Below are 26,548 nucleotides of genomic sequence, written 5' to 3'. Positions count from 1 at the left end.
AAATTTCCTAACTGAACTTATATATTACTTTGTTACGTTTTCATATTAAAATATAATAGATACAAAAGACAGTATAATAAAAGGAATGACTTGCTTAAATATATATATATGTCTATTTGCAATGATCAAAGAAACATCGAAGTTCAAATATATGTTACATTTTTTTAACATGGACTAATAACTAACGTTCGTCGAGAAGAAATTTACTTCTCATAAAATTTATGTACTTTGCTCATTTCCAATATTAATTTTTCATTCAGACTGTGTATCCGTTTTACATTTAAATTTCAATTGTAATATTGTAGCAGAGACTTTATTCTGTGATTCTTTAAATCCCTGAATATAAAACCATATAAATTATCCTTTAGCAACACCAACTAATGCAGGTCTTACTACTCGTTCATGTAATTTATAGCCCAGTTTCGATACAACTACTACTGTCCCTGGTTCTTTGCCTTCAACTTCCTATATAAAAATATATTGTTAATACTGATCATACAACACAATTACAAACTAAAACTTATGTAAAGAGAGTATATTATTTCTACCTGTTGAAATAATGCTTCATGTTGATTGGGATCAAATTTCTCATTTAATGGATTCAATGAAATTAAACCATGCTTTTTAAATACCTGTAAACAGATATTGAATGATACAAATCTCATTATATAGTATATTTGAATATAATTAAATCTCAATTTTGTATTTACTTTATGCAACTGTGCTTCTGTCATCCTTAAACCCTCGTATAAAGTCTTTAAGTGTGGGTTTTTTTCTGTGAGTTCATCTTTCGGTACACTTTCTGTAGCTTTGCCTAAAATATCTGCTACTTCCAAGAGATCTTTACAGAAACCTTGAATACCGAACAATTTTGCATCTTCGATTTGCTTCATCAATCTAACTCTAAGATTTTCGCCATCGGCAAGTGCCCTTTTATATTTGCCATCCAACTCAGTGTTGTGGGTTCTAAGTTCTGTTAACTCTTTGTTAAGCAGTTCAAGATCTGCCTTCAATTTTTTTTCATTTTCTGTGAGCTCTGGAACCGCAGATTCCGCGTCACCACTTTCCGACTTCTTTTCTTCTGTAATTGTACTGTATTCTTGTCGTTGCCGAGAAATGTACGATGGCTGAGATAACCTATAAAACGGTTACAAGAAATATTTCGAACGCATCATCTTTGGAAAATAAACAAAACGAATAAAAGAAAGTACAATCATTTCTATGAAATACACGATAGTTTCATTGGGAAAATTGACACGACAATACAATTACGTAGCAAATGTGCATTACTCAACAACCTAACCTTTAGTTATACGTTGCAAAATGCACGCGATAAATGCACGCATTCCGGCATCGTACATTTAAACATGAAATCTTACCTAAGTAAAATATTTTTATTTATATTGTGCAAACTATCGATCGTGACACGAGTAAATCTCACTGCAACCGGTATTACGATCGATGCCATAGCCGCTTTATAATTTTACGAAAAAATTAAACGGTAAATGATGAAACTACCGCGATCCTCGTGCTGTCCCAGTGGTTCTCAAATGCTTCTTCTTATGTCGCAATAATCACGACTATATACGTTTGTTCAACGTGAAATAAACTCAAATAAACAAAACCACGTGATCATAACGGAAGTTCATTAATTTACAGGGTCTCTGCTAACGAATTTATCATAGCTTGTTGTTAATTTGACTTCTATCGTGTACATTATGACTCGCAATGAAATATCGCAAGTAAACCACGTGTTTTTGTTTACCAGACTTTCTTCTCGCCGAGTATAGAAACACATAGATAAAAATAATATAAAACTATATGACTTCTCCACACATTACGTAAACATGTTACAATATTTAAAATTTTATTTCATAGTTATAAGTTGTTATAAGACTGAAAATTAAACATATATTCATTAACAATTATCACGATCGAATCATGATATTCTCATTGTTTTATTGGAATGAAGTGATACAATACAATGAAATCTGTTCGCGATCATAAATTCTATGATTTCTATACGCTTTTTTAATACCTGCGCAATTTTTATTTACAAAAACTGAAATTGTCACTCAACGTGTTAAAACAAACAACACCGTAAACAGCGAGACCATACCCTTCATTAAAAAAGAAAAAAATTAATTTTGTAGTGTGATAACGACTTCACGAACTACTTACACGATTTTAAATCTAAAACAAGCTAGAAAATACACTGGTGATTTTTTTAACGCATGCGATGATCTAGATCAGACATCGTAAAACAATCTTTTACTTGTATAACATTCTGTTACATTCTCGTAAAGATAACTTGTAATGCTGCAAATTGTTACTTTGCAAGAAAAGTGGATTGCAATGTTTTATTATGCTAAATATTTATAAACAAGATATTGATTTTTCTTCGAAGCTATCGTATGTTGTCTTTTCAAAATATCTTTCATATTACAAGTCATGGTATTATTACCATTTCTTTATATTTGCTTCTTTCATTAATGCAAAATTATTAACGGTGCAACTATGCTGATATGATAAAGAAAATGAAAATACTAGTTGTTTGCACATTACAATCATAATAAATATAACGCTCTTAGTTGTACGTACTTGGAAAAAGTGAAACACGTAACCCCGTATATCGGTAGTATTTGTTTTCAAGAAAAAACATCAAATAGATACAATTTGTTTTGAAGGTTCTGTGAAGTCATCGCAACTTCGGTTATCCATGGTCGAGTACTGTATGCATCTGGTCTAGCATACTTGTTCAACATTTAATACAAAAATTAATCTATCTTTATATAGTATTATATTCCAAGTGTGCAAACGTCAATCAACAAATTCTACTGATAAAATTACTTAATCACTAAATTTTTTTTCTTTAATGTACATAAATAAATCATTTATCAATCAACTATACCTTCCGCGTGCCTCTAGCAGATTAAATATCAATTTTTGTTTCTTTTGTGTTAGGATAGGACGAGGTCTACAAATGTTTTTAAGAAATTTGTCGGCACACGAGCCTAAAAAAAATGTACAAGACTTTAAAACCTGTACGAAATTATGAATGTTCATTAAAATTTGTCTTTTTTTTTTTACATATCGAAGAGAAGGTACAGAGTAGATTACTACCCCTTCAGTTGTGTCTCAAAACATTTACTGTTTTGATTTTGTGTTTGAAAGAACTGTGTGTCAGATATAACGCCGGAAAAAACAAACTGACCACGCGTTATCAACCGTTCGACTCCATTTTTGAAAATATCTAAAATATTTAGAGGTTAGAATCCTTCTTGATACTGTTTCGAGTCTAGCTTCGCTTGGAGTACTTCCAATTGTCTTTTAGCTTCGCACTGTGGAAAGTTTTGTAGATCGTAATATTGCGGTGCTATTTTTAGCAACCAATCAGCTGTAAAAAGAAATTAATTGGTTAAACAGTACACCCATACCATTTTTGTATTATTTTTATACGTTATAACTTACGTTTGATATCAGTAACTGTTCTGATATAGTTTTTGGTCGTAAGCACGAACTCGTTATAAATTACCCATTCTGGTTTATGATCCAAACAACTACTCGGGTGAAGCTGTACAATTTGATTATCTTTAATGGTCAAATAATGACCAGTTCTCTCTAAATGAGCAACCTGTGTGCAAAGCAGAAAAAAGAATAAATAGTAAGAATAAATGACACGCAAATATCAACGTTTACTATATAATTACCTGCATAAAGAAACCGTTCACGAGCGCTTTTCTGATATTAATATAATAATCTTTTGATGTGAAGTCCGTCGAAGTGCGTTTCAAACAAAATCTGTCCATTATTCTGCTTAGCTGTTGTCTGACATTGTCGCCACTCTTCAGAGATCGATAATTAACGAAGTTATCGTAACACCACTGTGGATCCTCGAAGTCTGTCGACAAGAAAGGCATCGAAGTTGCAATGAAACGATGAAGCGTATAATTTAACAGAAACATTCCGGAAAAATCATATAAATATACTTACTTTGTTTGAAAGCATGGTACACGTTCAGTAGCGTCAAATGATCTCCATCGATGTGTGCAAATCGCATTTTAGCGTCATCTGCGGCCTTCTTTGATTCATTTGGCCTCACAAAACACTGCGGGACTAATACAATATCAATCATCAATATAAAACCATATTACCTTACCACGATTCTGACTTTATCTTAACAACTTTTAATTTTTATTTCATTATTGTTATCTTGTTTTTAAAAAGAGAAATATCAAACAGAGACGAATCTAATATCGTTTCACGGGAAGATAAAGTGTTCTTCCTAATACTTTACCTGAAAGCATAGCAGTAATGCTAAGTATCTCGTTACTGCAGTTGTGATTGCAAGATGCGATTAACATCTTCGCCAATTGAGGATCTAACGGAAATTCAGCCATCACAGCCCCCAAATCTGTTAAATTCCCGTCATCGTCTAACGCGGCCAAATAGTTAAGCAACTCCAGTGCTCTCATAAGAGTTTCTGGTGCTGGAGGATCCATAAAGTCAAAATGAACCTATAGAAAATTAGTAAGAAAGTAATGTGTTAATATATTTAGCATACAGTACTGAAAGACTTTTAATTAAATATTTGGCATACCAAGTCATCGATACCAAGTTTTTTCAGTTGTAACACAACACTTCCGAGGTTTGATCGCAATATTTCGGGATAAGTGTTTTCTTGCATTTCATTTTTATATGCTTTTTCCGTGTACAATCTGAAACATTTACCAGGTCTTGTACGACCAGCTCTACCAGCTCTTTGTTGGGCAGAAGCTTTGCTGATGGGTGATACAAGAAGAGATTCTACGCGAATTCTGGGATTATACACCTATTAAAAAATACAATAAAATTTACCAATCATGTATGAATATATAATACAAGAAGAAATCGAAGCGAATTCTAACCTTTTGTTTTGCAAATCCAGGATCTATTACAAATACGACACCATCGATAGTTAACGATGTCTCCGCGATGTTGGTTGAAACTACTACTTTTCTACCAATAGCACCATTAGGCTTTGTAGGTGGTGCTGGTTCGAAGATTCTTTGTTGAAGATTCGGGGGCAGTGTGGAATATAGTGGTATGCATTTAAGTTCACCTACTTCTGGACCTAAATTGTCCATTTCTCTTTTGATTCTCTTACAAGCTTCTTCGATCTCTTCTTGACCAGTTAAGAATAAAAGTAGATCTCCCACTATGTCTTCACACATGTGTATTTGAATAACTGTTCTGATAGCAGCTTCTAAATAATCTCTTTCAGGTTCAGGTGTATAATAAATCTCAACAGGATGCGTTCTGCCAGGTACATTCATTAAAGGAGCATTATCAAAATACTGTTGAAATTTTCCAGCATCCAAGGTCGCACTCATAATCACAAGTTTCAAATCTGGTCTCTGTTTAATCACTTCTTTCAACACACCCATAAGTAAATCGGTGGCTAAAGTCCTTTCGTGAGCTTCATCTAGCAATATTACTTGATATGCATCAAGCATAGGGTCAGACATGCCTTCACGAAGAAGCATACCATCGGTCATATACTTTAATACAGTTTTTGGAGAACTGCAGTCTTCAAATCGGATACTGTATCCTACTTCTTGACCTGTTCAACAGCATTGTAATTTAGCAACATATAAACTCTGTATAAGTGTTATTAGGTAAATTGTATATGATATATAAATTACCTAGTGCAACATCCATTTCTTCTGAAACTCTCTGTGCTACAGACATAGCTGCTACTCTTCTTGGCTGGGTACAAGCGACACCTTTGGTGCCAATACATCTTGAATATTCTACACACCATTGTGGTATCTGTGTAGTTTTACCTGACCCTGTTTCTCCAACAAGCACGATACATTGATGTTGAGCCAATAACCTCATGAAGTCAGCACGATATTCGAATACAGGTAAGGTGATTCTCTTTTTGTAAAATTCATGGTATCGTGGCGTGTAAGGCAGGCTAGTGTAAGGATTAAGTTGAACTTGATTATTTGGTGCTGTCGAGGGTGTAGTCGTGCTGTTAGATGTTGAGCCAACACTGTCAAAAAATAAACAAACCAATATTTAACCAACTTTACGTATTATTTAAACGTTACAAACGCTTTAACAACGAAGGTTGAGAACACTTGATTGGTTAGGAAAACCAATTTAGATAGAAAACAAATGATATTTAAATTTCCACCAAAACATCTGTGTGTATTCACAACCGATCATAAACGTGTACACACGACCTCCTTTCGGAAATGTTGTAAAATTATAAAACAATATTTCCCAATATTTCATATTTATGATATCCAATCGTTGAAGAAAAAATTCAGTTGAGAACCTTTACGACTGGCTGACCAAACAAGTCAACAGCAACAGAAGATGATTTACATCACAATTATCGAAACGTCGGACTTGGACAAAATTCTGTCGTTGCATTATTAATCACGATACATCGAATCCTTTCACAGGAACTGTTTTCGAGACGTAATATTCGCTCAACGAGATGTGCGGTAGGATTGAGAAAACTTGTATCAATGCACATGGCAAGATGTCTCGTTCGATTTTTGTTCAGCTTCTCGAAATTGAAAATATAGTAATGCACTCACGCTCTCCGCTTAACATACGGATCCACAACCTCGATCCTCCGTTTCGACATTATTCTTGTCCCTCCGCAGGCAAGCAAAGCAAAATCTGTTTACGAACTTGCACTGAAGGCGTCACAAAATGGCAAACTACTAACAGGCTAAAGCTTCCTGTGTATTTGTGATGGTGAAAATCAACGACAGATGGAGCGGCGAATGTCACAGGTAACTGTAGCGCAACAATGTACAAGAAATGTTTGTTTTACGCGCTAACTTGAAATCGAAATAAACAATGATAGCCATGACGCAATCTTGAGGATGAAAGGAAAGAACTAATGAATTTTTGAATAAAAAAGATATTTATTTATCATTATTACAATTAGAAAAATATAATCGAAGCAAGCCATTATAGCATTATATCCCTGATAATGTACATTGCTTCGTTATCGCATCCAAACAACAAGGTTGATCTGTCAATGTCAATGCTGTTTATCGGTTTGTGCATAGCGCTACAAAGCGATGTTACATTGACTTTACCATTTGTTCCTATCATATTCAACCAATGAGTGTTTGAGGGATCTAATACAAAAATCGTAAATTTTCAGTAATCAATCGATATTAATTCCGAGGAGTGAACTCACCCAAACTCAGCTTCGAATGCTGAGAATTATTCCAATGCCATAATTCACCACTAGTCGAACACGTAAATAAATTTTCAGGTCTGGCAGGATGGAAAAGTATTTCGCTGACAGCCTTAGCGTGAGCGTTAAGCTGAGACATTGGATACGTATTGTGTCTCAAATCCCATACTGTTAAACTACCATCACCGCCACCGGCAACAACGATATGCCTCTGGGTTGGATGATGGGCGATGCTCGTAGCTTCGGTCTATAAATGTTTACGCTCTGTTATTACTGTACGCGATACTACAGCGATTTACTGTAAATGAACATAAATAGTCTGTACTTTTGTTTGATCAGAAAGCATGAAGGTAGTGGCAGGAATATCTTGATCACTTCTTAGATCCCAGACTTTCATGTGTCCCCTTAAATTTCCTGTGAGTATCTCGTTATGCCTCAAGAAATCAACGCAATATATAGAACAACTATCAGCTTCATCTAGAAAAGAAATGAAATATTTGTAAAATAGACTTTGCAAAAGGTAACATTTATTTAAGGGAATGTTACATCTACCTATAACTCTAACTAGTTTTTTCTGTCCGACTGTTAGAAGATTGATTCTCCCATCTGTTCCTACAGAAACTATATCATGGTCAAAGGTGGAAAGCGCAGTGCAAGATGCATAATTTGATGATCTTCAATAGAGATAAATTGATAAATAGCAATTGATGAAATACACCAAACTTGAATCTTTACAAATGAACCTTACTTAAATTTGTGTATGTGTTCCCAAGTTCTGCGATCTTTGAATTGAGAATATGGATTTTCAGGAATTGCCAATAATTTGACTGTGCCTGTAGATGTTGATGCCGCAAACAAATCTTTTGAAATAAACTGTAACAAATCATAGAATGTGTCAATGTAGAAAAACGAAGTATTACGTGAACTATAAGAATTTTTATCAAATATTAGAAACCTTTATCTCTGTAACATCTCCGAGCACAGCATAAGAGGAAACCACTGCTGGATACGATTCACCATCATCGTTCATTTGAAACGTCCAATGCGTTATTTTGCTCCACTTTTGTAAAAATAAGCGTATTTAGGTTCATATTTATAGAAAGAAAATAGGTTAAATTCGGTAGAGATAACCTTACCGGATCATCCCAACTACCAGTCAAAAAGTTGTTAGCCTCCTCAAAGTTCTCTGGTCTCCATCGTATCTTCGAGACTTTTTCAGACACGAATGTTCCTTGTACATTTTCGCTCATTTTTTAACATAAATTATCATTTAATTTCGAAGGAAAAAGGAGAAAGCCGGGACCAACGCAGGCTAACACGCGTGTTTCTAATCGCTGTAAAAATGATCGCCAAAACCTCTAAAAAATTCACGTGCTGATGTATTAATTACTGTGCAAAGAGAAAAACGAAAGTATTTATTCTAACGATGTATAATAAACGGGTATAACATGTTGCAAACAATCATGGCATGTGTTTTATTGTAGTACTAATGCTTCTATAAAGCTTCGAACGCTTTGGGGATTTTATTAGTTGCCGTAAATTAGATTTTTTTCCGAGGTTTCTAAAGAATAATATTTAACGATATAAAAACGTGTTAAAAGAAATTATTTGTATCGGTTACATAATTAAATTCAAATTTCCATCTGTAAAAAACAGTTTTATAATGTGGCGCCATCTACTAACAAAATGTCCAAATTTGTCGTGAAATAGTTTCGAAATGCTGCCGCTAGATGACGCCACCAATCAGTGTCTTTACCGACTTTGCAATATATTCGCATAATTCATTTTCTTACGTTAATGATGAATGTCTAATTATATTACAAGCATTATGATAATATGATTCAGACAAAGATATGAAAATTCAATCTTTTTTGTAAATATGTTTGAAATGAACCTTGTGCGACATCTGACGGTGAGAAAATGTTTTACTTTGTCGACAAACTTGGGTGTTTCGTTAGTAGATGGCGCTACATTATTTAAAAAAAATATATATAAGTTGTAGGCCTGCTCTGGTTTATAAACCAAAGGTTGCAAGTATAACTCATTTCATAGTGCTCTTGCCATGATGAAAAACCATGTATATGTATAAAAAAAACATTAAAATAACTCTATCGTCGATAACCAGAAATCAGTGGCGCCATCATCTGGTTCAAATATGGAACTATTTCACGACAAACTTGGTCGTTTTCCCACCGATGGCGCTGCTGGTTGTAGGTTTAAAATTTGAGCGGAAAAAATTTGAAAATAAATGCTGACTTGTATGGCTCATATCGCTTATATGTCAATGAAAAAATTAAATGTAAAAAGATTAACGTGGCAAGGAACCAATTTACGCTTCGTACGGGGCCACTGACTCGACTTTGGCCGGGTCATATGTAAATTGAGTATACTAGGAACGATTTCTATAGAGAAGTCAATCGGAAAGGGGTAGGGATTCATCACTCGTTTTATAAATCGCAAGGGCCACAGAGAATCAGTTAGGTACCGATCGCGAAATAGGTATGTATCGCGCGTATTTAAATTTTAAGCTATTCCAAACACGAAAAGAGCGTAGAGAACATTTCTCATCGTTTAGTTATTTTAATATACCATTCAAATTTCTTGTATTTTTAGAAGCATATATGCGAGAGCACGATTAAATGTATTTTTAGAAGCGACAGGAAGTATTCGAAACGTTCATATTAGAGAATCTCGGAGATTCGTTTAAGTAGAGTCGATTTTTAACAATGTTTAATCTTTTAGGTCGCGATGACATCGAACGTTTTATTGTTCTTGTACCTCAGTACGCTCTACTTAACTTGGTGTGATGCAAGCGATCCCAGCGTGCCTAAACTGTGTAAGTATCACCATGACACTATTTTTTCAGTCTTACTCCCTGCAATTGCGAACGTGATCAGGTTCAAAATTTTATTTTCAATATATTAGGTGGACTGGAAAGTAATGTCGTTCTTGCAATTTTAAAATACTTGTCTATCACTCATCAGGTCATTGAATTTTATCGATCTCGCATTGAAGATTTGCACACTAGATGGCAACAGGCTGTTGATAACGAGGACGATTACATAATTAATTAAAAATAGAAATTTATCAAAAATTTGTTTGGATTTAATGTAAAAGAAACGACGTTACTTTCCAGAGTACCTAATAAAACTAACGCGGGCGGTTTTCTTCTAAATGTAGCAGATAGGATATAGGAATTGCATCGAAGCTTCGATAATAATAAAAGTGTCGAAATTTTCAGATTTTGTAGATGCTAATGTAACCAACGAAGGCGTCACGGAAACTCAACACGCGACTTGCAAAATTGCAACAGAAGAATTGGTCGCCAGCGCGCGTACCACCGTCACAAGGGTACTCACAGGAGCCTGCAACGCCAGTGAGAAATCGCTATTAAAACATACGATATTTCCAAGAAATGATATTAGGTGGACTGGAAAGTAACGTCGTTTTTTGCAATTTTAAATACTTGTCTATCACTCGTCAGGCCATTGATTTTTATCGATCTGGCATTGAAAATTTCCACACTAGATGGCAAGAGGCTGTTGATAACGAGGCCGATTACATAATTAATTAAAAATGGAAATTTATCAAAAATTTGTTTGGATTTAATGTAAAAGAAACGACATTACTTTCCAGTCGACCTAATAAATTATAATGTACGATCTTTCAGAGACGATCGAAGAGAGATTGCAAGCCCTGGAGAAGAACTTGACCCAAGAATTGGACGAGATGAAGACGATGCTTCGATCGGTTTTGCAAATCCAAAGAGATTTACTAAAATTACCTAAACCGTTGCGAGAGGAGACGAACTACAAAGATCGCTACGAAAATTATCACAAAAATCCCGCACCGTCGCCGAGACAGTTAGAGATCGACGAGTTCAACAATACCATCCAGGAGATTCTATCCATAAATGGTTCGTTTATTTTATGCACCCTAATCGATCGTATTACGTATACGCAACAAAGATACGATGCAAACCAGCGAAGGTTTAATTTGTTTCGAGTGATCGATATACTTCCGGGATTTCTTATGCAATTCGGATATACATAACGCTGGAACACGAACGCGCGATTGTAATAATAAAACAAGCAACAATTGTTAACGCGCATCAATTAGTACGTTATAATTAAACATTTAACGATTATCTCGGTATTTTAGTACGCCCAGGGTCGAGCATGTAACGATTAACACGAACCGGTTGAACGTGTAATAATTTTCATAGTATTTTGATATGTCCAGGAACCGTTTTCCTTTACTACTGGCAAATAAAAAACTTCAACGAGAAGCTCGCCAGTTGGAAAACCACACGGTCCGAGCGCACTTCCACGTTTTATATCGGTCAGAATGGATACGCCATGTATATCAAGGCTACGCCACGCTATTTTCCAGACGGAACCGTCTTTATGGGCGTTGGACTAACTCGTGGTCGTCACGACTCCTTTCTTAAATGGCCATTTACCCACAAAATGCGGCTCGAGGTAATATTCCAGATTTTATTTTGATAACGAACCAGCAATCGACGCGCCATCAACTTCGTCTCATTGTTAACACTTTCGTTGCGGATAACGCACATGTCCAACTGAGCCCTTGCCATGTATACATATACCTATATGGTTGTTTTTATTATTTTTCAATTTTTATTATTTTTCAATTTTCATTTTTGTTGTTCGGCAATCATATTTATCACAGGGTGTCTGCGTATAAGTTCGAACATACGCAGGGTGTATACGGACGTTCGCTGGGTAGCTGCAATTATGATATTTTTTTTAAGGAAAAATTTCTTACAAATGTTCTGATACGATTATTTTGAAAAACATATATTTGTAGTAACTTATTTTATATACAGGTTGTCTACGTATAAGAACTTATAAATATATGTTTTATACACAAATATATGTTTTTTCAAAATAATCGTATTAGAATATTTGCAAGAAATTTTTCCTTACAAAAAAAAATATCATAATTGCAGCTACCCAGCGAACGGCTACTTATTTTCGGCCGCAGCGAAAGTGTTAAATGAAATAGAATCGTAAAAAATCATTCTGGAAATATCTGTTCCGGCCGCTCCATAGGTTCTGGATCACTCGTCCGTAGACCATCGTCAAGATCGACGTTCGCGGATCTGGGATCCGTCGACGCTCTGCTCGGAATATTTTTGGGGCCGTCCAAAATTAACTGGAGAACCCGACAATCCAGAATGCGTCGGCCTGAGCGTCCCTCGGCAAGTTCTTTACGCCAAGCTGCCACTTTCCAGCGACCACGTCTCGAAAAATACGAGATACATTTGGAACGGAAGCGTCACGATAAAGCTGACAGTTTTCCTTTAGATCCTTTATCCGATAATCTTTATACGAACACGAGTAATAATAATATTAGGTCTACCGGGAAGTTCCGTTCGTCCAAGTTTCAACAAGTATGCGAATATTCATTAAAAATCGCGTATACAAATTCCAATCACGGTGGCAAGAAGTCATATTAGGTAGACTGGAAAGTAATGTCGTTTCTTTTACATTAAATCCAAACAAATTTTTGATAAATTTCCATTTTTAATTGATTATGTAATCGTCCTCGTTATCAACAGCCTCTTGCCATCTAGTGTGGAAATTTTCAATGCCAGATCGATAAAAATCAATGAACTGACGAGTGATAGACAAGTATTTAAAATTGCAAAAAACGACGTTACTTTCCAGTCCACCTAATACATAACGATGGAAATTGCATTATTCGATAAAGTTTGTTCAAGGTATGACAAATTTATTAACCCCTTGACCTACACGTTATCGCACGATTTCTCGGGTCATAGTAAACAGAAAGGTAGGAAGTCCGAACGAATTACCACGAGTCAGACTCGCAGGCCAAAGAGTCAATTTGTTTTGTTTTAAAAACGTACAGAACTTTCCGGCAGACCTAATATAATTACTAGACTGCGGATCTTTATGCATTTATAGGAAATTTCAATGTGCAAGAAACTACAAAATGCAAGCAATACGCAAGAATATAAAAACGATTGAAAGTAAAGTTCATGTTATAATATTTTCAGAATAAAATTAATTTCTATGTAAGTTCATTTTTTGTAGACACGAAGATTTTATTTTGCATTAAGAGCCGCAGTCTAATAATTACTTAACACGTTGACTGCCGGACTGATTCCCAAGGGATTGCCTACAGGGTTAACATTGTGTCTCGAGACAGTTGTAAACTAAAACATCTGACGTTTGTCGTGTTATTTATTTTTGTATCGTCGTCAAAATCTACGAATTCTATTCAGACTTATTTTCATTGATACATCAGCTCTAACAATTAACTCGTGAAGTTCCTTAACGAAAATCTCTGTCACCCATATATGGGTGACGTGGCGTTCAACGTGTTAAGAGACATGTTCCCTACCTAAAACGGAATTTTAACAAGTTAAGAAAAAAGAAACTCACTGAAACATTTAGATCTGTGTAATCGTATTTATTACCCTCGTTAACAGGTCGAAGAACAAAATACATAAAATACGACTCGTCGATGCCTCTGCTGCGTTAATCCACGATAAACGACGAGGAATTGGGTAATGTCGGAGTCGCTGGATAACGACGATACTTACTTACGCTAGAGTCGCGTCGTTTATTATTAATTCTCGTTTGACTTTTAACAAAGATACAAGCAACGTCGCGGGAAAAACACGTCTTACCGTGGATCGTTTTCAATTGCACGGTAGTCTAACAATCGAATAAATTCTGTAATAAACAAAGACGCGAACGTGTAACGAAAGTTTCTCTTCGACGTTCAGCCAGCATGGCGTAACGAGATCCGCATCATTCGTGCATTCGAGCGTCGAATTTACTCCAAGGAAGTCGATGGAACGTCGAGCCTCTTATGGAGAGGGATCTTTCCGGACAGGTATACATGGGGGACATCCGACAGCTGATACTCGTTCATGTCGCGATCGATTGTGTTCTGGATGTTTTGGGAGGCGGCTCTCAGCAAGGCTTTGTAGACGGAAAGAGGAAGTCGAACGCTACCAACGGCCTCCGCGTCCAGAGAAGCCACGTTCTCGCGGAAACTCCTCTTCTTTCCGCATCCTGGAAACAAATTAGACGTTTCTAATGAAATCTAGAAGCAGGTTACGCGTTTGTTAACCAAATTCGAAAAGGAGCAGGTTACTCAATTCGACATGTATATATATATATTTTTTTTTTCAAGTGAAAAGATGGGACGGTTGTCTCACCAGTGAAATGATTGCAAAACGGTCTCTTGATCTTGAGCGACTCGTCCGTCGTATACGCGTCCATGAACTGTTGCTCCATCTGAAAAGTAGTGTCCAATAGTGTAGCTTGCCCTATTCAAAGTATTGGGTTGTCCGAAAAGTTGATGCCTATTTTTAAGAAAAATTCAAAGGCATATTTGAATTTTGATGTATATTTATTGAATTGTATATGTACCATTTTGTTCCACAACCTTTCCACCTGTTAGGGAATGTACACATTTTATTTGTTTTCAGCCATTCCGACATATTCAGACCTGTACCGCCTACTAAAAATCGGCATCGACTTTCCCAGACAGCCCGATACATATAGTGAGTGTAGAAAGTATTCGTGCACCGAACAATTTATAAAAAAAACTATGTAAAATTGTAATTTATTAACTTATTTTTTGATAAACAATGACATTCTACATATTCTCGTAAATCTCTAGAATAGATAGAGTAAAAAAAAAATAGCTGTTTATGTAAGTTGCGAAATTAACAAGAAAAAAACAATTAATCGATAGAAATGTTGAAATGTTGAATATATATTTATATATATATAAAATAATATTTTACATATATATATATATATATATATATATATATATATATATATATATATATGTAAAATATCATTGATTAAAAAAAAGAGAAGTTAAGAAACTACAATTTCACACAAAAGTGTTTCGGGAAATTTGATCGGTGTACGAATACATTCTACACCAACTGTATTTATAGTAACAATACTATACTACACAATTTCTAATAAACAGTGACTAATGCAATACAATAACGATATTTAGAATAACGTTTCTTCGTTCAGCCCAAAAATGGAGCGCGCGAGATAAAGTAAAACCACGAGTACGAATAAACTTGTACTCGTTCGGATTACCGAAAGTACAATTCCCAATGTTTGTGAAAAACGTTGCTGTACCTTGTCCTGAGACTTCTCAGAGTGCGCCATTTTCAGAGCGCAGGCGAGTACCAAAGCGCAGCAGACGTAGTTGATTGCCTGTGAGAGTGAAGTAATTTTTTATTACGGATATTCAGGGTACAATTTTTTCTACGATAATCAATCTACAACCTGTCGTCGTTTTTTACCGAAACGCGCGACGCAGTTCGTAACCGAAACGCTAATGGAATCGCTCGAAATCGTTTGAAACAAACTCTCGATAATTGCCAGGCGTAATTTCTAATAAGTACGCTGGTTATACAAGTGTCACACGTGAAGCTTTCGAACATGTTAACTGTTTGTAATCTGCTTATGAGTATAATCAGGTTTGTACTGCGGTTAATTAATGTCCGGTGATGTCGTCGGTCGATCGTTCCTTCCAGCGATACGTTCGTCATCATCCGTGTAAATAATGATTTTAAACTTGAAACAGCCAGGAATATAGTGCATCGACGCAGAGAACTAGAGTATCATTAGCCGATATCGTTACAGGTAATGACCACGGAGTTTGTTACAATACGATAGTATACTGTTAAATAGATTCTAATAGATTTGAAACAGAACACGGTCTTCATGATTTCACTGCGATATTAATTTTGGAACTACTCGAGTAGTCAGGAGATTAAAAATAATTCTAACGGAAGATCACAAGAGCCTAAGTTCTGATACTACGTGAGATTTCTTCCCAGAAGTTACTTCGTATAAAATAGGCAATTTCAAATATAATTATATCGCCGGCAGAGAACGCAAATTGAAAAACAACGCGACCTTTTAAGAGGGTGTCAACTAAAGAGTTGACGCGTTATAATAATACCTACGCTAAGAAAGTGATATCAACGAAATCCATAACGTCCCTGTATAAACAATTCACCTTAATACTTTTCCTATTTTTAATTGATACTTTAACGTCGCCATCTTAGCCGGAGCTGGGCAAAAATTTATAGTTCGTCGTTTATTAAATAAAAATTAGAATCCGAATCGTACAATAGAATTATGTTTCACGTTGTACAAGAGGAAATCTATCTGTCCGAAAAGTAATCAAAATGTCTTCGAGTTGGAAAAGTTTTTCAATGAAAAGTCGAAGGATTTGTTTAAAAAGGAAATCGAACAACTGCCTTCATCCTGGCAAAAAGTGTTAGAAAATGATGGAAATTATTTTGTTGATCAGTATTTAAGATTTCTTTAATAAACAAATGTTGATAAAATTCTGATTACATTTCGGTCCCGCTAATATTATTTCAATTAAATTCTCATGGAAATTAAAGATATATAAAATTACGTCGGTGGCTGACAATTTACGAATGGGGAACAATCATTTCTTACAACTGCATGTCTTCGAGAGTAACGCACTACAGTTGCAATAATGCCCGAGTAGAGACTCACAATTAATAAAATTTCAAAGCGTAGTATCGTTTTCGTAAATCACATACAGTGGGTGTAGAATGTATTCGTACACCGATCAATTTCTTCCAAAAAATTTAGGGGAAATTGTAGTCTTTTAACTTCATTTTTTGTAATCAATGATATTTTACATATTCTCGGAGATCTCTAATATCTATCTATTCCAGAGATTTCCGAGAATATATAGAATGTCGTTGTTTATAAAAAACAAGTTAATAAATTACAATTTTACATAGTTTCTTTGGAAATTGATCGGTGTACGAATACTTTCTACACCCACTGTAGATGACTTTATAAATAGTAGCTTGTTCAATTCGAAAAGATCGTCAGCTTCGAATACACTAATCTGTTTCGAATAGATGAAACAGGAAGATCTGAACGAAAAGCTTTCGTCAAAGAAATCTTCGTAGGGTCCCCGATGAGCCAAGAACGAAACGCGGGGAAGAAGAACGAAGAAGAAGTTACCTTCATGCTGGATCTTCGCAGAGACGATCGATTTCCCGGGAGGCAAAGGATCACCGGAGGTGCTAGAAGCAGTGTTCTATTCTGGAACTCTGGGACTTCCTGGTGTCGGATCTTCCACCGAAGGGTTGTCGGTCGCGCAAGAAGTCAAGTCCGCGTGTGAGGGATGAAATCGCGCGACCGCTCTTCAAATACCGCCCCCTCCCTTTCGTAGCTGTTCGAGGGCGTAAATACATGCGCCAGAAGAACGCATGACCGTTCATAATGCTCCTCACAATGGTACATTTTATGTTTATCGTCGAGGAACGCGGTGAGTTTTCCGTATCTACAACGATATTCCGGCCAGCTCATGTAAATCGTGCAGCACCGCGTGACGATGGTACTTCATCGTCGATTGCGACCGCTGGTGCGTCAAAGGGTAAGACGATTCTCAAGAAATCTCGAGAAATCTCGAGATGCGAGACTGAATTCTAATTGCTATCTTCTTGGAACCCCCAACTAGTGGATTTAATGGCTCAGAAAGAGAAACAGAGATGCAAATTCTTCATACTTTTTAGTTTCTCCTCGCAACTTTTTCTATTTTCATTTTAAAATCAACATAGAAGATAGCGTATTAGGTGGACTGGAAAGTAATGTCGTTTTTGCCATTTTAAATACTAGTCTATCGCTCATCAGGTCATTGAATTTTATCGATCTCGCATTGAAAACTTGCACACTAGATGGCAACAGGCTGTTGATAACGAGGACGATTACATAATTAATTAAAAATAGAAATTTATCAAAAATTTGTTTGAATTTAACGTTAAAGAAACGACATTACTTTCCAGTCTACCTAATAGATCGTGTTGGTCTCTTTTTATTCCTCCCACAAATCTTTTTTCACATTCTCTCTCTAATTATTACTTACGACTTTACAACCCGGAGTAACCAGCTTGATAACCACTGATCCAATCACTGCATATTTGCCAACACATGGGAAAACAACGGTAACAACATTCCCTAATGATACAACCGTCCCAGAGAAGACTCTGCCAAAGCATCGCGACACCTCTTGGAACATACAAACTTAATTAATACAGTGGGTGTAGAAAGTATTTGTACACCGATCAATTTACAAAAAAAACTATGTAAAATTGTAATGTATTAACTTATTTTTGATAAACAATGACATTCTACATATTCTCGTAAATCTCTAGAATAGATAGAGTAAAAAAAGAAATAGCCATTTATTAGGTAGACTGGAAAGTAATGTCGTTTCTTTTACATTAAATTCAAACAAATTTTTAATAAATTCTTTCTTTTAATCAATTATGTAATCGCCCTCGTTATCAACAGCCTTTTGCCATTTAGTGTAAAAATGTTGAATGACAGATCGATAAACTTTCCAGTCCACCTAATGTGCAAGTTGCGAAATTAACAAAAAGAAAAAACAATTAATCGATAGAAATATTGAAGCAATAAGTATTCGTACAACTGTTTAATTTTTAAAACTTCATTAAAAAAAAGGAAATTTACATTAATTTACAAGTATATAATACTTCCTTCGAGGGATTTCCTTTTGATTTTATAATTATTGTAACTTTTCTAAGCGTTAAAGTAAATAAATTATTAGTTATTCGAAGTGGGATATTCTTCAATTCCTCTATTAGAGCCATTTTTAAAAGTACTTTACTGGAAATTTGATGTTTTCTAATTCGTACGAAGCAGTAAACTAATCTGTTTACGTTACAAACTCTACTGTAAATGGTTCGTCATAAGAATCGTACAAATACTTATTGCTTCTATACTTTTACCCACTTTTCGCATCTTTTTGTTAATTTCACAAATTCTATTAACTAGTAAATGTTGTTTGGACTCTGTATAACTTAGAGATTTCCGCGAATATATGAAATATCATTGATTAGAAAAAAAGAAGTTAAGAAACTACAGTTTCATACAAAAGTTTTTTGGGAAATTGATCGGTGTACGAATACATTCTACACCCACTGTAGGTGGTGCGGACAGAGAATTAAACTGTAAACACCCGAATGCGTTTACGTGACATTTACTCCTCGCAAAGGAAGGGGTCCAAGGATAGTACTTATGACATTTTGCCGTAAAGTGAAAAATAAAAAAGCTGTGGACATCTGAAATTTTTTAGTCAAGTTCCAATTCAGGAAAAACATTTTTTGAAAATTCCAAAGTTCTGACAGGAGTTCCATCGGCACCCCAACGAGTACTATCGAAAATTCTTATGTCATTTTGCCGTTAAGTGAGAAATAAAAGATCTGTGGCATTTGAAATTTCAGGCGCTTCGAAAATTTCAAAGTCCGAAAATGATGTTTTGCGAAAATTCCAAAGTTATGATGGGAGTTTCATTGGCACCCCAACGAGTACTATTCAATTTTCCCATAAATGGATGAAAATCCGTCGTCTAATCGTAACGTTTCCCAAACGTTTTTCCCTAATAAATCTTCGACGAGTGCTGATAGATGTAAGCGCCCTTGGGAACATACCACCTTAAGAGTTTTCAGCCCCCCGTGACGTTATCGTGGTTTTTGTTATACGAACAAGACCGAACAGAAGTCAGGAAAATATGCAAACACCGAAAACGAATGGTTGAAGCGTTAAACGGTGAAATCGGAGGCAGGAAGCGGTACACGAAAAGCTGACCGATAAGAGACGCTCTGTGTAAATCAAAAGAAAGCAGGCGGGGTTAAGTACTTACAACGTTCGCACATCAGAACCCGCTGAGTTACTATAAGGTCGTTCAACCCTTGGCCATACCGACTCTCTCTCTCTTTCTCTCTCTCGTCTCTTGTTTATTTAAATTTTAACGTTCCAAAGATTAATATTCCCGATTTTAAAGATTTCTAAAAAGTTGTATCGGCTCTCTTCTTTTGTTTATTTAAATTTTAACATTCCAAAGATTAACATTCCCGATTTTAAACATTTTTAAAACGTTACGTGGATTAATTTGTATTTTACAGTGAACACTGTCCAACAGACGTGAACAGTCTCTAGTTAATTAAATTGTATAGGGTTGATATCTTTTTTCTCTGTGCTTTCAAGTTTTACTTTCAACGGAATACATAACTCGTTTTAAGTTAATTGATTCAATGTTGTAAATCACGACGGATTCATGTCTTATGAATAAGACATGCGTCGAGGGTAGTATTACTGTTGATATACGGCTTTCTATAGACATAAAATGAATAAACGACGCGTTAGGATGTGCTATACTCTCTTCGAGGAAAAACGTTTGCTAGAAAATTATTTCATTAAATTCATACGAAGACGAACAGTTCTTAAAAAAAGACATGTGTTAATACTACAAGAATTTTTCCTACTTATATCATAAAACACAGGAGAAATAATTCCCGTGTATTTCAAAAATATTTCTAAACAAAGTATATTGTTCAGTATAATTAAAAAACAAGTATCTAAACTGTAATGGACTTAGTAAATGATTCAAGTGGCGGTGTTATACAATTGCCCGGATAGCTCAGTCGGTAGAGCATCAGACTTTTAATCTGAGGGTCCAGGGTTCGAGTCCCTGTTCGGGCGTTTTTTTTTTCTTTCTTTTTACAATTAAATTTTTTGAAAACAACAAATCCCGTAACCATGTCCTCGATAAAATTTCCATGTAAATGTTGAAAAAAAAAAATATTGTTATATCACGGTATCTTTCGCTTGTTAACAAAAAATTGATACTGGCGTAACGTAGAATTACATCACGATGATAATGCAGAAATGAATCGACTAGAATCACTTGTATCATTGTTAAGATTAATCGTAGGATGGAAAGGAAAACTATAGAACGTAGTGTACAAATTTGTATTTTAATTTATATTCAATTTTTGTTTACATCGTTTGAACATTAAAATTTTTCATAAGTATTGTACATAATTACTCGACCACATTCGATATAACATGCTTAAGACGAAACTTTGGTTGAAACGAAAGACCTAGTACTAAACGTATTTTTTCATGAATGAAAATGTAAATATCTAAAAATGAGTACAGAAAATGTTTCAGTCTGTATATGTATATGTACATAAATATATGAGAGTAATGAAAATGAGTAAAACGAATGACAAATGAACATTAAATGTGTTATCACTTCAGAAGTAGGACCAGTGTTCCCTTTGTCATGTACAATGAAAATAAATGAGTCGATAGACGTGTATCGTAAAACGCATTTTCAACATTTAAACCAATGCTATAGAAAAATTTTAGAACTGTTCTTTAACACTGCCATCAGGCATACCAAAAAATACTTTTTTAACCATTTTTATAAAGAGGCCTGTTTCGATAACTCCAGGTATCATTGAAATGTCTGTATTGATTTTGTTCCAATTGCTCAGCTCTTGCGGAAAATGCCAGTCCAGGATGAAATTACCATTATCTGTTATAACTGGACCCTGTGCAAACAACACAAGTATTTAATATAATATCGATTGATATTTTCAGGAAAGAAAGAAACACTTACGGCTTTAGCCAAAGCCATTCTTATTTGTACATTTCCTCCATAACTCTCTTCGATTCGTTTTTGAATGGCAATGTATGCCATAGGAACTACTTCAATGGGAATACCTTTCTTGTACTGTTCTCCAAGTTTCTGGGAATTTTTCCTGTAAATAAGTATAATGCATTAATAAAAGTAAGTATCAAAAATACATTTCTTATAAGCTCAATGCCTACGTGTAATCAGCTATTATAACAAACTGATCTGCGCAAGATGCAACAATTTTTTCTTGAAGCAAACAACCTCCTCCTCCTTTGATAAGATTCATCTGGGAATCGACTTCATCTGCTCCATCAATTGCACAATCCAACTGTTAATATTCAGTAATGTAACAAAATAGAAACTTAATTTACAATTAACATAGACCATAATCTTTTATTTACTTTAGGGTAGGTTTCTAAATCACCCAATGTAAGGTGATTATTAAGAATCAATTGACGAGCTTGGAACGAGGTTGGAATACAAATAACATTTAGCTTCTCTTCCTTCACACGTTCAACTGAAAAGCACAATCATAATTTTTTAATATCTTATTTCACATTTGAAAAACGTATGTAATCAGTAATTTTATATATTAAGATCAAATTCATTCCTCTTACAGTAAAACGTATGATTTTAAATTTCATTAGGAAGAATTACAATCTTATCTCTTGACCGGATCAAAGGTCGCATTCTAATATTGTAATGTACAAAATTAAAAAGAAGATATTAATGGTACATAGGAGTATCCTATTCTAAACAATCGTATGTAAACGAAAGATAAAATATTTTTACCAAGTCTAAGAACAGCATAAATTATAGTAGATCCACTACCGATCCCGATAACGCTGTTATCCTGCAAAATAATCGTGTGGAATATTCAAACATCGAATCGCCGGTACGTCTATATAACCTGTAATTATTCACAATACGTTTAAGATAACTATTACCTTCACATATTCATCGACAGCCTTGTAAGCAGCGACTTTTTTAGCACTCTCGAGAGGTCCCATTTTCACTAAATCCCGTAAAATTATATTAAAAACTTTAACTATCCCGCGTAATCGTAAGCGTGACCCGCAACTGAGTATCATCCGTACATACTACATTACCGAATGTCGCCTACAGAGCATTTTCAAAATCATTCTGACCGACGAGAAGAGCGACCGATGAATCGATTCTCCTGCACGCGTCTGGCGCCAGAATTCAAATTTGAATTTTAATAGCAATGTCCAGAAGCGACGATAAACACAAGAAACATGGAATTATTGATTGCGTTAAATTCCTACTTACGGTGGGTGTAGAAAATATTCGTACATCGATCAATTTTTAAAAAAACCTATGTAAAATTGTAATTTATTAATTTGTATTTTATATTGTATTTTATTAACTTATATTTTATAAACAACGACATTCTACGTATTCTCGGAAATCTCTAGAATAGATAGATTATAAAAAAAAATAGCTATTTATGTAAGTTGCGAAATTAAGAAGAAAAAATTAATCGATAGAAATATTGAAGCAATAAGTTTTCGCACGACTGTTTAATTTTTAAAACTTTTGAGTCTGTTTTAAAAGTACTTTCCTGGAAATTTGATGTTTTCTAATTCGCACGGAGCAATAAACTAATGTTACAACGTTACAACAACTAACGTTACAAACTCTACTGTAAATGGTTCGTCATAAGAATCGTACAAGTACTTATTGCTTCTATACTTTTATCCACTTTTCGCATCTTTTCGTTAATTTCACAAATTCTATTAACTAGTAAATGCTGTTTGGACTATGTATAACTTAGAGATTTCCGCGAGTATATAAAATATCATTGATTAGAAAAAAAGAAGTTGAAGTACTACAATTTTCCCCAAATTTTGGGGTGAAGTTGATCGGTGTACGAATACATTCTACACCCACTGTATGTTGAATTAATCGAACCAAATTGTCAATATATAAAAAGGCTCGCAAGTTGACAGCTGCTATACGAAATAAAACAAAAGAAGTATGTCAACAGTAGTCACCGAAAACATCAAATTTATTTGTTCAATCAGAAGGTTGTATCGTCGAACGTATAGAATAAACATAAGCGGCGCGGCTTAATCGAATTTCCATTATATTCAGCATCAGAGTTTACATTTCAACATTCAACACAATTTACATTTCAATAATTATTATGTATAAGATTTCACTTTAATTCTCTATTAGTACTTTAATAGTAATATTCGTCCCAACACTTTCCATTTCAACGTGTTCACGCACAATGTTTCTGTATATCATCGTTAGTCTCTCTCGCTCGATCGTTCCCTTTCGTTCATCACGCTCGTACATTTCTATATCGGTTGATTCTTAAAAATCAGGTAAAAATTCCGCGAACGATCATCGCTTGGGTAATTTTATTATGTACGCATTCGAGCAGGCTAGGAAAAAATCGTTAGCAAAATCCATTGTACGTTGATACACGTACTGTCCTGAGCGGTAGCTATCGTCGAGATCAAAGAGGACAGTTCACTTTAAGACAGAAGGGCACCGAAAAGCGTTTCGATCAAATGAGGGACTCCCAGGGTCCCCGAAATGCTCACGTACGACAGCGAGGGTTTTAGCCGTGGGATTTTAAAGGGTGCAGGGAATCCCACGCAATCCTCCCCAAAAGGTCAAGGTTTTTAGAAGATTCTCCCCACGTAACCAGAAAAAAAAAGGTCCACTTTGTCCGACGAACGATAAACTTTGACCGTGTGTATCGACGAGCAAGGCCGAATTAAGGTAATCTCGTGAGTGCACAACAATCGTGCGAAACCTAATACTATACCGATTACAAAGAGATCAGCCTTGCGTAATACGACTAGGATCATCTATCGTCGATTCGTCCTAAAATTCACGCTTGAAATTCTATGCAACGCAACGAAAGACGAGTATCGTACCGAAGCTTGCACACACGCGACATGCTCCATGAATTTTTTCAATTGTAATCGTTTCCGACATTTTTTCTCTTTTTCTTTTTTTTTTAATCTAAGCAGCGTAACAAACGTACCGTTCGTTCGTTTCCGATCTTATCTTCGATCGTACAGGTTTCTCGTGAATGTACAGTGGGTGTAGAATGTATTCGTACATCGATCAATTTCCCAAAAAGCTTTTGTGTGAAATTGTTGTTTCCTAACTTCTTTTCGATTCTCATGACGAACCATTTACAGTAGAGTTCGTAACGTAAACACATTAGTTTATTGCTCCGTGCGAATTAGAAAACATCAAATTTCCAGGAAATTGTTGAAGATCAATTGTTTGTTTTCTTGTTAATTTCGCAACTTACATAAATAGCTATTTTCTTTTTTTTTTTTGTAATCTATCTATTCTAGAGATTTCGGAGAACATGTAGAATGTCATTGTTTATCAAAAATAAGTTAATGAATCACAATTTTACACAGTTTTTTTGGAAATTGATCAGCGTACGAAAGGTAAAATTCTTTGATTCGTCTTATCAGAAAATTTCGCCGATCCAATGAACGTTACAACGTTTCGTCTATTTTTTATTTTAATAAAATTACCACTACAATTTTTGCGCAACATTACACGGAAACACAGAGAAGGTTTCGGACTCCAGAATTGTTTGTTACGCCACTGTCCGTAAGCGATTTCATCGCGTTTAACGCGGCCGTGCCAATGAACGGGTTCTGTGATTTCGATAAGTTTACAAATTGCGCGCTGATTGCAGCGCGCGAATCGATGTCTGTATTCGAAAACGCGTTTTCTTTTTTTCGTTTTTCAGAGTGTCTCGGTCTCGATTCCTCGGTAATCTTGGTCACAGGCGACCACTTCCGAGACAATCGAAGACTCTTCCAACCGAAAGTTTCTCAAAGCGAAAATTCGTCAAAGATAAAGAAAATATGAAACGGTGTTCTCTCGCTTACCCTCTCTTACAGGAGCACACACGCATACACACATACACGCGCGCGTAAACATATGCACACACAGTCTCTCTCTCTTATTTTCTTTTTTTTCTTTTTTTTTAAATCTCTCCTCTGCTTGCCCGACGAACTAGAAAGGACTTTGTGGGAGAGGCTTCGTCTCGTCGACTTTCTTTTTGATTCTACCCTCCTATCCCGTACACCACCCTCGATTAAGTAAAACGATAATATAAAAAGGAAATGTCGTGTCTAGATGTTAAAAGGGCCGCAGAAGCCGCTACGTATTTTTGTGTACTTGTTTTTGTTTTTTTTTTGTTTTTTTTTTTTTACGTTTTGTTATTCGCTTTAACCCGCTCTTCTTTCTAGTGTTGATACATATACATATATATGCGCTTTGCTAGCTCCTATAAATTTTTTTTTTTTTTCTCTCTATCGTGCACTCCTCCGTACACCACTCGCTTCTTTCCTTTGGCTAGGATTATAAGTAAAACTTGTCAAGCTTTCGTGAAAAATACCGATGGCTCTTAGGATATATTGTTGGTAATACGATACCGAAAGAAAGATAAACGCACGCGAGTCGCTCGGCTTGTCTGGTGGATCAAGACGAGGCAGCTTTTGGCCGGTCGCGCGCGGTTGAACACACGAAAACAGGGCTCGATTGTTGTGAAATGCTCGTATTCGATATCGTTAATTTTCTTGAAAAATCTTTTTAACCCAGTGGGGATCCGCGAACAAGTCAAATAACGGATGGAAAAATGATCGCATAGAAATTTGTTAGGTCTGGAGATTCACGTATCGTTTCACGGTATTTTTAATTTAAAGAGGAGTTGAATTTCAAACAATTTTTATCGTAACCTGTTGTCGACGTTCCCCATTCACAAATAGAGCCCCCTTCTGGTGTCTAATC

The 26,548-nt window shown here is 35.4% G+C and overlaps 7 protein-coding genes and 1 non-coding gene across 11 annotated transcripts in view; 3 read left to right on the top strand and 5 right to left on the bottom strand.

Moving 5' to 3' along the window:
- The window catches only part of LOC128896994 (dihydropteridine reductase), a 73,014-nt gene that overhangs the window by 32,536 nt on the left and 13,930 nt on the right, over nt 1–26,548 (top strand). The window lies entirely within an intron of this gene.
- On the bottom strand, nt 101–1,553 carry LOC128897014 (grpE protein homolog, mitochondrial). Its single transcript, XM_054160641.1, has 4 exons — nt 1,380–1,553; nt 711–1,137; nt 549–632; nt 101–465 (listed from the first exon to the last, which is right to left on the bottom strand). The coding sequence occupies exons 1-4, from the start codon at nt 1,466–1,468 to the stop codon at nt 358–360; spliced, it is 708 nt and encodes a 235-aa protein (XP_054016616.1). The 5' UTR covers nt 1,469–1,553; the 3' UTR covers nt 101–357.
- Nucleotides 1,940–6,756, bottom strand: LOC128896835 (putative pre-mRNA-splicing factor ATP-dependent RNA helicase PRP1). Its single transcript, XM_054160352.1, has 9 exons — nt 6,594–6,756; nt 5,685–6,037; nt 4,908–5,602; nt 4,601–4,831; nt 4,298–4,517; nt 3,994–4,116; nt 3,711–3,901; nt 3,472–3,634; nt 1,940–3,397 (listed from the first exon to the last, which is right to left on the bottom strand). Exons 1-9 carry the CDS (start codon nt 6,641–6,643, stop codon nt 3,270–3,272), a joined length of 2,154 nt encoding a protein of 717 aa, XP_054016327.1. The 5' UTR covers nt 6,644–6,756; the 3' UTR covers nt 1,940–3,269.
- Nucleotides 6,916–8,817, bottom strand: LOC128896938 (nucleoporin Nup43). The gene is made up of 7 exons (XM_054160533.1): nt 8,347–8,817; nt 8,166–8,270; nt 7,959–8,083; nt 7,763–7,884; nt 7,536–7,687; nt 7,211–7,457; nt 6,916–7,148 (listed from the first exon to the last, which is right to left on the bottom strand). The coding sequence occupies exons 1-7, from the start codon at nt 8,458–8,460 to the stop codon at nt 6,976–6,978; spliced, it is 1,038 nt and encodes a 345-aa protein (XP_054016508.1). The 5' UTR covers nt 8,461–8,817; the 3' UTR covers nt 6,916–6,975.
- LOC128896950 (uncharacterized) lies at nt 9,655–13,504 on the top strand. The gene is made up of 5 exons (XM_054160558.1): nt 9,655–10,046; nt 10,452–10,586; nt 10,881–11,126; nt 11,453–11,691; nt 12,286–13,504. Exons 1-5 carry the CDS (start codon nt 9,959–9,961, stop codon nt 12,538–12,540), a joined length of 963 nt encoding a protein of 320 aa, XP_054016533.1. The 5' UTR covers nt 9,655–9,958; the 3' UTR covers nt 12,541–13,504.
- Nucleotides 13,649–17,504, bottom strand: LOC128897074 (uncharacterized). Of its 3 annotated transcripts, none has more exons than XM_054160752.1 (4): nt 17,263–17,504; nt 15,379–15,456; nt 14,427–14,505; nt 13,649–14,280 (listed from the first exon to the last, which is right to left on the bottom strand). In XM_054160752.1, the coding sequence occupies exons 1-4, from the start codon at nt 17,266–17,268 to the stop codon at nt 14,039–14,041; spliced, it is 405 nt and encodes a 134-aa protein (XP_054016727.1). In that variant the 5' UTR covers nt 17,269–17,504; the 3' UTR covers nt 13,649–14,038. The 3 variants fall into 3 exon arrangements, with proteins under 3 accessions (XP_054016727.1, XP_054016736.1, XP_054016744.1); XM_054160761.1 differs by lacking the exon at nt 17,263–17,504 and adding an exon at nt 15,526–15,681; XM_054160769.1 differs by lacking the exon at nt 17,263–17,504 and adding an exon at nt 15,529–15,677.
- Nucleotides 20,733–20,805, top strand: Trnak-uuu (transfer RNA lysine (anticodon UUU)). Its single transcript has one exon. It is a non-coding gene; the product is annotated as a tRNA-Lys (tRNA).
- On the bottom strand, nt 21,043–22,891 carry LOC128896983 (ribose-5-phosphate isomerase). Its single transcript, XM_054160602.1, has 6 exons — nt 22,696–22,891; nt 22,541–22,601; nt 22,150–22,265; nt 21,943–22,076; nt 21,731–21,872; nt 21,043–21,662 (listed from the first exon to the last, which is right to left on the bottom strand). The coding sequence occupies exons 1-6, from the start codon at nt 22,837–22,839 to the stop codon at nt 21,474–21,476; spliced, it is 786 nt and encodes a 261-aa protein (XP_054016577.1). The 5' UTR covers nt 22,840–22,891; the 3' UTR covers nt 21,043–21,473.

Source organism: Hylaeus anthracinus, unplaced genomic scaffold (genome assembly GCF_026225885.1).
Source record: "Hylaeus anthracinus isolate JK02 unplaced genomic scaffold, UHH_iyHylAnth1.0_haploid 0, whole genome shotgun sequence".
NCBI classification, from domain to species: Eukaryota; Metazoa; Arthropoda; class Insecta; order Hymenoptera; family Colletidae; genus Hylaeus; species Hylaeus anthracinus.
This window is presented reverse-complemented; position numbering and strand designations above follow the sequence as displayed.

Coding starts and splice junctions, on each gene's coding strand:
- LOC128896950 (XM_054160558.1), top strand. CDS start 9,959: ATGACATCGAACGTTTTATTGTTCTTGTACCTCAGTACGCTCTACTTA. Junction 11,127..11,452: donor GGAGATTCTATCCATAAATG/GTTCGTTTATTT, acceptor TGATATGTCCAG/GAACCGTTTTCCTTTACTAC. Junction 11,692..12,285: donor CCCACAAAATGCGGCTCGAG/GTAATATTCCAG, acceptor GCCGCTCCATAG/GTTCTGGATCACTCGTCCGT.
- LOC128897074 (XM_054160752.1), bottom strand. Junction 14,506..15,378: donor CTGAGAAGTCTCAGGACAAG/GTACAGCAACGT, acceptor ACTACTTTTCAG/ATGGAGCAACAGTTCATGGA. Junction 14,281..14,426: donor GTTTTGCAATCATTTCACTG/GTGAGACAACCG, acceptor ATTTGTTTCCAG/GATGCGGAAAGAAGAGGAGT.
- LOC128896835 (XM_054160352.1), bottom strand. CDS start 6,643: ATGTCGAAACGGAGGATCGAGGTTGTGGATCCGTATGTTAAGCGGAGA. Junction 4,117..4,297: donor CATTACTGCTATGCTTTCAG/GTAAAGTATTAG, acceptor ATATTGTATTAG/TCCCGCAGTGTTTTGTGAGG. Junction 3,902..3,993: donor GTACCATGCTTTCAAACAAA/GTAAGTATATTT, acceptor TCTTGTCGACAG/ACTTCGAGGATCCACAGTGG.
- LOC128896983 (XM_054160602.1), bottom strand. CDS start 22,839: ATGATACTCAGTTGCGGGTCACGCTTACGATTACGCGGGATAGTTAAA. Junction 22,077..22,149: donor ATTTAGAAACCTACCCTAAA/GTAAATAAAAGA, acceptor GAATATTAACAG/TTGGATTGTGCAATTGATGG. Junction 21,873..21,942: donor GTTATAATAGCTGATTACAC/GTAGGCATTGAG, acceptor ACTTATTTACAG/GAAAAATTCCCAGAAACTTG.
- LOC128897014 (XM_054160641.1), bottom strand. CDS start 1,468: ATGGCATCGATCGTAATACCGGTTGCAGTGAGATTTACTCGTGTCACG. Junction 1,138..1,379: donor AATAAAAATATTTTACTTAG/GTAAGATTTCAT, acceptor ACCGTTTTATAG/GTTATCTCAGCCATCGTACA. Junction 466..548: donor ATGAAGCATTATTTCAACAG/GTAGAAATAATA, acceptor ATTTTTATATAG/GAAGTTGAAGGCAAAGAACC.
- LOC128896938 (XM_054160533.1), bottom strand. CDS start 8,460: ATGAGCGAAAATGTACAAGGAACATTCGTGTCTGAAAAAGTCTCGAAG. Junction 7,688..7,762: donor AAAACTAGTTAGAGTTATAG/GTAGATGTAACA, acceptor TTTCTTTTCTAG/ATGAAGCTGATAGTTGTTCT. Junction 7,458..7,535: donor TGCTTTCTGATCAAACAAAA/GTACAGACTATT, acceptor AAACATTTATAG/ACCGAAGCTACGAGCATCGC.